The sequence below is a fragment of the Malurus melanocephalus genome, unplaced genomic scaffold, assembly GCF_030028575.1.
Source record: "Malurus melanocephalus ecotype Western Australia unplaced genomic scaffold, MMel_1.1 scaffold_48, whole genome shotgun sequence".
Classification (NCBI taxonomy): Eukaryota; Metazoa; Chordata; class Aves; order Passeriformes; family Maluridae; genus Malurus; species Malurus melanocephalus.
The window spans coordinates 2,157,326-2,164,349 of record NW_026623280.1 but is presented as its reverse complement, the minus strand read 5'-3'; the positions used below and the strand labels follow the sequence as shown (position 1 = coordinate 2,164,349).

At 34.4% G+C, this 7,024-nt stretch overlaps 1 protein-coding gene across 2 annotated transcripts in view; it reads left to right on the top strand.

Annotated features, from left to right (window-relative positions):
* Positions 1-7,024, top strand: part of USH2A (usherin) — a 367,630-nt gene that overhangs the window by 158,652 nt on the left and 201,954 nt on the right. For both annotated transcript variants that reach the window (XM_057365137.1, XM_057365136.1), the window contains 2 exons: positions 2,099-2,212; positions 4,533-4,694. In XM_057365137.1, coding sequence (XP_057221120.1) covers positions 2,099-2,212; positions 4,533-4,694 — 276 coding nt within the window. The remainder of the gene's footprint in view (positions 1-2,098; positions 2,213-4,532; positions 4,695-7,024) is intronic.

The window sequence follows — 7,024 nt, the reverse complement described above, 5'->3', positions numbered from 1 at the left end:
GTGTTTTGACTCATGGAATTTCGGTGATGAAGAATTTAATGTAGATTCCAATACTTCCAATGCTTGGCAAGCATTGTAATGCCTGAAGTGGGGGCACACAAGAAAGCTGGAAAGTGATTTCCTACAAGGGTATATAGTGAAAAGACAAGGGGTAATGGCTTTAATCTGAAAGAAGTTAGGTTTAGATTAGATATTGGGAAGAAATTCTTTACTGTGGGCGTGGTGAGGCACTGGAAGAGGTTGCCCAGAGGAGCTGTGGATGCCCCATCCCTGGAAGTGTTAAAGGCCAGTCTGAATGGCCTGGTGGAAGGTATCCCTGCTCAGAGCAGGGGGTTGGAACAAGATGATCTTTATGGTTCTTTTCAACGCAAACCATTCTATGAAAACATTATTTCTTACTCCCTGCTTTTTGATTGCTCTTAAAAACATTTTTGTTTCATCACAGGAAGATTTACAGGGACATTTCTTTGGTGRTGGCTGGCACAGCATTCTTTTTCTTTCCTATCACACTTACAGTAGGTAGGAAGATGTCAGTACAGCTCTCCACTTCTAACTGGGGATTTGCAAAATCAAATATATAACCAGAGCAAGCAGATGCTGATCAACTGATTTTAGTTTAACACTGCTCTAAGTAGTGTTATGGAGTAAAAGTGATTACTTATGAATATCTCTCCATTTGTATGAGCAGAACTGCGCCCAGAGGATTCAAATAGAAGGATCATTGCAGTGCCAACCTCTGAAGTTTTTTGATTGATTGCAAGAAAAGGCATGTATGTTACTAATTCAGTGAAAGCTAATCTCATATTTTCCATGTGAGCACRTCAATTTCTAAACACAATATGAACATGTACAGACTGATGGTTATACTCAGAAAATAATRTATTTGTGCTGTAACCGTTAATATCCAACATCAAATTCTCCATGCCCTTTTGGTCATTATAAAGGGATTATGAGACGAAAAATATTTTTTAAATGAAATGCAAAGTTATGTTGCAATCTGTTACTGTCATAACCCAGTGAAGAGCAATAACAAGGACTAATTTTGTCTACCTGTATGTGTAATGCTGAGGGGATTTTTAGACTTCTTGTACTGTGGGACAATTGGCCAGAAATTATGGTTCTTTGATGTATTGCTGGTTTTTAAGCTGATTTGCAAAATCCTAGTGTTGGACAGTTTTGAAATAACATAGTTCGCTATAAATTTTATTTTAWWATGAAACACCACATTGATTTTGCTAGAGCTGTGAGAGTCGAGGTGAGAACAAGGTTTGAAATAAAACTTGGCATGAATTGGCTTTCTTTTAATTACTTATGTATTGAGATTCTATATTACTTTATTGTTGGACCTACTTTGAAATGGGAACTGATGTTTCTGAAAATGACTGTAAACCAATTTTTTCCCCTTGTAATCCTCTGTATGAGAGTTGCAAGACCTCCTGAAGTGGTAGTTAGTGATTTGTTGTATCTGTTATAACAAGGAGCTGATTGATATGTGGGAATTTACTAACTTGTCTTCACTAACATAAACAGGACCTGAAACAAAATAAAGCTCCAAATATTTTCTTGTAAACCTTTGGGGTCACCTGAATTATGTTACTGTAGTACTGTAGCAAATGTATGGTCTGTATGCTTCCACTGAATGGAAGACAAGTGGAATGTTTCATAAAAAAAGAGATTTCAGTTTATGGATTAATAGGGRCATTATTGGAGAAGAGGCATTAGAAAAACTTGTTCTGGGAGACAATGAAAATTCCTTGGAAGAACAAAATTAATAACTGAAAGAACTTTGAGACAGGGATTAAGAAAAATACTCCTTCATTGCCCTTGTTACATTAAAAATATTCTTTTTTAGTGAGCATAGCTAAAGAAACATAGGTGAATCTTTAGTGACAAAAATGTAATAAAATACCATTTACTCTTAAATTATTTTGTAAAATTTAAATCATGGGTAATAGAAAAGAAATGTTAAATAATTTTTCTTTTCCACCTGTAACAGCAGAAGCCTGTAACAGAAAACTTTATTTTCCCTCTGCCTGTGTCTGCATGTAATCAGTGTGTGCACTGTACATGCATAACACCTTGCTTTCCTGTGTTGCAGGCGTACTGACGGGCTTGCATCCCTTCACAAACTATGCTGTAACCCTAACTGCTTGCACTTTGGCTGGCTGTACTGAGAGCTTGCATGCATTGAACATCTCCACTCCACAAGAAGGTAAAGTAATTTCAAAGGTCTTGACTTCCACATTTCAGTCATGAATAATAAAACAGGAGAAGAGCTAAACGCTGCAAAGCCATTTGCTGGAAAACCCCAACCTAATTTGATGACAAAGTGCATTGCCAGACCATAATTGCTCCATTTTTTGGGGGGTGCGAAAATGAATCAAACTCCATACCCTTTAATGACATGCATCTTTAATAGCTGTAATGCAGATTAATGGGCTTTTTAATTGCTGTTACATTGTTCATGCAAGAGCCTTGTCATTAATATGAAGCATCTGAAAGATTAATGAAAGCTTCCTCATTTTACTATGGCTCAGAAGTAAATCTAGAGACAGTCTGACTAAAAAGAATTGATTGTATGGCACAGTATGAAATTGAGAATCAAACGGTTGATTTCCATGGTTTCTTTTAACCACTAAACACCAGCAATAGGCAACAATTATTTCAGTGTGATGAAACTGCCAAATGCCAATTGAGTTATTTATTAATTGCTGCTCAGGTTTTCCCTTTTTTTTTTCCTAAACACTTTTACATGTTGCTGTGCTCCAACTTGAAGGTTGTGAGTGTGAATTAATGCTTCTTACACTTCCATTAAGAATTGGGGCMCAAAGAAAGAAAAAAGGCATTCAGTTCTGACTTTAGAGTCCAGGCTGATATGTAATGCACATCAATTACTAGAACAAATGCCCCAAAAATATCAGTGACATATCTAACTTTATTCTTAATTAAACATAAAGTTCACATCTCCAAGTGCTGTCATCCTAAAGCCATATTAATCCAGTTAAAATAATCAGTTACTCCAAATCTAAACCAATAGAATAATGAAGACTTTGACATATATTTATTGGACAGTAGTTAATCTTCCATATGCAAAGTAGTTTTCAAAATTCCCTCCCTCCCACAGTTCTTTGTTTTATCTTCTCATGTAAACTAGGTTGTAATACAGTACCAATAAAGCAYATCAAATTTTGGCATGAAGTCATGTGAATTATAGCCATAATAATTAAAAGGATGCTGAAGTGTTGAACTGCTGCCAAAGCAGGTTGTTGTGGAAGGTGTTGTCTTGATGAGGATGGTACTGAAGATTGCAATCTAACATTGCTAGAACAGAGTTCTTGTGTGACCATGTTAGTAACTGCCAGCAGAACCAATCTAATCAAAATACAAATATTGCATTTTAGATGTTAACGTTAAACTGACTGAGATTGTCCAGTGGCATTCTCCATGAAAGGGTGCAGCCTCTGACAGCCAAATAGTTAATGGACCCTGTTCTATAAACATGAAACACATTATTTCAATATTGGTGTATTTCTTTCTGCTGTGACATAGTAATTAAAAATGAATTGTTTATGTCCTGTTTTCTCAGCTTAGCGAATAAAGCAGARATCCTTACCTGTCATAATGGAATGGTTTAGGCAAGAGTAGATTTTTTTTTCCACTGAGATTGAATAAAGCCATGGGGAACATGTGTTTTATCCCTCAGAAGAATTGAACAAAAAGTCAACGTGTGGAATTTCTATTTTTGGATGCTCTTGTTGCATGCTCTTAATAACAATAAATTGGTGATACAGAAGACAGACAYCATATCACACCCTCCAGCTATCCCTGTTTCCCTATTGAAACATTCATTACTTTATATTGTTTTCACATTGCCAGGTGCTGCTAGTTATTGTTTTAAATTGCTAGCACAGAGCTTGTAAATTACAAGATATTTCTCCCCGACTCAGGCCTCAGCTCTGCTCCCCTTGCGATACTCACTGTGATTCCTTGTGCTTTWAATGTATAACTCATTGGAACAATAAAAGGACTCAAGTCTTAAATTATTATCCATTGCCAACTTCCAGTATATTATAGACATAAAATCTATGTTAAACAAACATTACTAAGTGTATTGAATTATGAAAAGCTTGAAATAAGGGGTAGTKCCTAAAAGCACATCACCTGTGTTTGGGATTGGAATGTAGTTAGGAATAAAAACCATGAAAGAAGAGAAAATAATTTGTGTTTTTAAAAAAAGGACTGTACTAAAATCCTGTACCCGTCACCTTGCTCAGTGTTATCAAGCTGAAAAAAAAAATAGAAACATAATTATTCTAAAAGCAAAGAGTATATCACATCTTTCATAGAAGCTTCTGTTTGGCTTGAAATCCTTACATAATATGGGAGAATTCTCAAAATTCTGATAGGCTGTAGACATAAAATCTTTTCTAAAATTTCAATTCAAAAATCCTTCTGGTAGTAGCTTCTCATTGAAATTCTTTGTTATTTGTGGAAAAACAATGTAMTAATAACATTATACATTTTGTCACCAGCCCCTGAAGATGTGCAGTCACCCACAGCAATATCCTTTCCCACATTCCTGCTGATGAGTTGGAGTCCACCCAAAACACCGAATGGTATTATTACACAATATACTTTATATATGGATGGAATACCAATTTACTCTGGAAATGGAACTAAATATGTTGTAAAAGGTGAGTTCTCTGCTAGGGGCATGTCAGATGAGATGGGTATCTCATGGTTGCCATGAATAGTTGTTTGATTGACTTCTTATTTCAGAGGAAAGAAAAATAATTCTAAAATTGGTTGGATGCACTTTAAACCCTGATGGGTTTAATATTTTAAAGAATCTTACTCTTCACTGGAATTCACAAACGAATTCATAGTGTAGCTAAATCTTGTGCCTCTTTCACAGGATCTGAGCTATTTTTTTAATGTTTTTATAACATTTTGGTTTTATACCATTTAGCTCCCAAAGCAAGTAAACTGCAAGCTGTTGAAGATAAGATRTTATGTGCAGGTTTCATAGTTTTTCTTACTGTCTTCCTTAAATATTCTTAATTAGAGAGATGCCACATTGCTTATCTGAATAGCCTGTATTTAATTCATTTATTAAAAGTATAAACTAATAATCTGTTGTCTTCTGATAATAGTTGTGCTGTGTGCCAATGGCCAAATTGTATCAGCACTCTTGAACTATTACATTGAAGTTAAGTGCCTGTTGTTTGACAATACAGTGAAGCATGGTAATCTGACTYTCTATTTTAATATAATTGGTGTAGTTTAATGAATTATCTAAATTACTTGTTCAGACATTATGTAAACAACAACAACAACAAAAATAATAATTTGGAAAAAAAAAATCAAAACTCCAAAAAGATAATATGGAGCTAGAAGTATCATGCCACACCATAAGCATTATTCTGGACACATCAGAATTTGTTTATATTAGTAGGTAAAAGTGAAAATGAAGCATTTTATATTGGACAATTCTGATGAAAAAGGGTACCAAGACCCTACTTTCTGTTTAATGTAAAGCCTTAAAATTCAAAGCCATTTCTGCTTCTTGAGTCAGTATAAAACATATTTAAAAATTCATATAGTTCAAATTTCTTTGCCTTGCACAGGCCATAAGGTACTGGTGTGGTGGGTCAGTTTTGACACTGAAAAATGAATCCAGTTAGAGAACCTCCTGAAGGCTGTTGATGATCACTATAATAAATAGTGCACACTTTAAGTCAAACTTTTTCATTCTGTATTCAAAGGTAATGGATTTTTCGTAACCATAGTAACCTTAGTGTATTTCTGGATAAATACATGAGGTATATACATTCTGGTTTTATTTTTGAATATAAACTACCACATTATGTATTACTAATAATATGAAAAATAGGATATAGGTTAGCATAATGACAGCTCAAACTAGTGTGCATTTTTCTTCTGCAAAAAATAAATATTTATCAAAAGTGTAGGTTCAATTAATTTCTCCCCCATCTCCCCAGTTTTCTAGTATTCTTGCAGTGCCATTTATCTTTTTTTAGCAAGATTTCCATTAATCTCTTATTGCCGTGTCATAGCACTGTTCTTAAAAATTTTGAAGTGCAAATGGTTGTGCTTCCAATCTTACTAAAATCATTACTGAAAGTTCATCATAGGTAGTTTTACCAAAACGTTCATCTGCAACCTGGTTATAAATGGGCAAGTGATGTAAAACATTTGAGGAAGTGTTCATCTTAACATATTTTGGTTGGTTGGTTTTAGATTAATCTCTGATTTTAGTCTGAATTATACCCAAAATGAATGCTTATTGATAGAAATTATCAAGTATATATATATATATATATATACACATGAGTATATCAATGCCAAGTAATTTTTGTAATTCTTCTTTGAAAATATAGAAAATTATAAGGCTTCCACCCTTAAATCTTGACTGATATGTCAGAATACATTCAGCTGAAGTAGACAGGTGAAATCTCATCTGGTTCATGTTTCCTAGAGAAGCTCTCGTTGCTTTTATTACCAAGTATTTATTTATATTTTACTAGAAATTTTTGTATTTTTGGTCCTATTGAGCTTTTTAATGACTTTGATTTCAATTAACTTTTAGGCAGACAAAGATCTAAAGAAAACAATAAATCTTCAGTTATTCAAAAGAGAAGGCTGGTGGATTGGATTGTGTCACTGTGTGCTGTGCACCATTATGTACATGGTRCCTGCCATTACGTACGTGGTGTGGAGATCAGTCTGTTTTCTCTGGATCCATTTTATGGAGCTGCCAATTTGTCACTCTGCCTGAGGGAGAAGTGGCAATGTGAGCCAGCAGGCTAGGATTTGGGTCACTAGAAAGACGAGTCCTTTTGAATCATGTTTATTCAAGGTCTTGCTTAGATCTGCGTATATCTTTAATGTTACCTGATTTTGCTTCCTGTCAGAGCCCAAGATTTTCTACTTTTTGGCTAGATTTAAGATAGGTCTAACATAATCCTTTTTTTTTTTTTTTTTTTTTTTTTTTTTTTTTTTT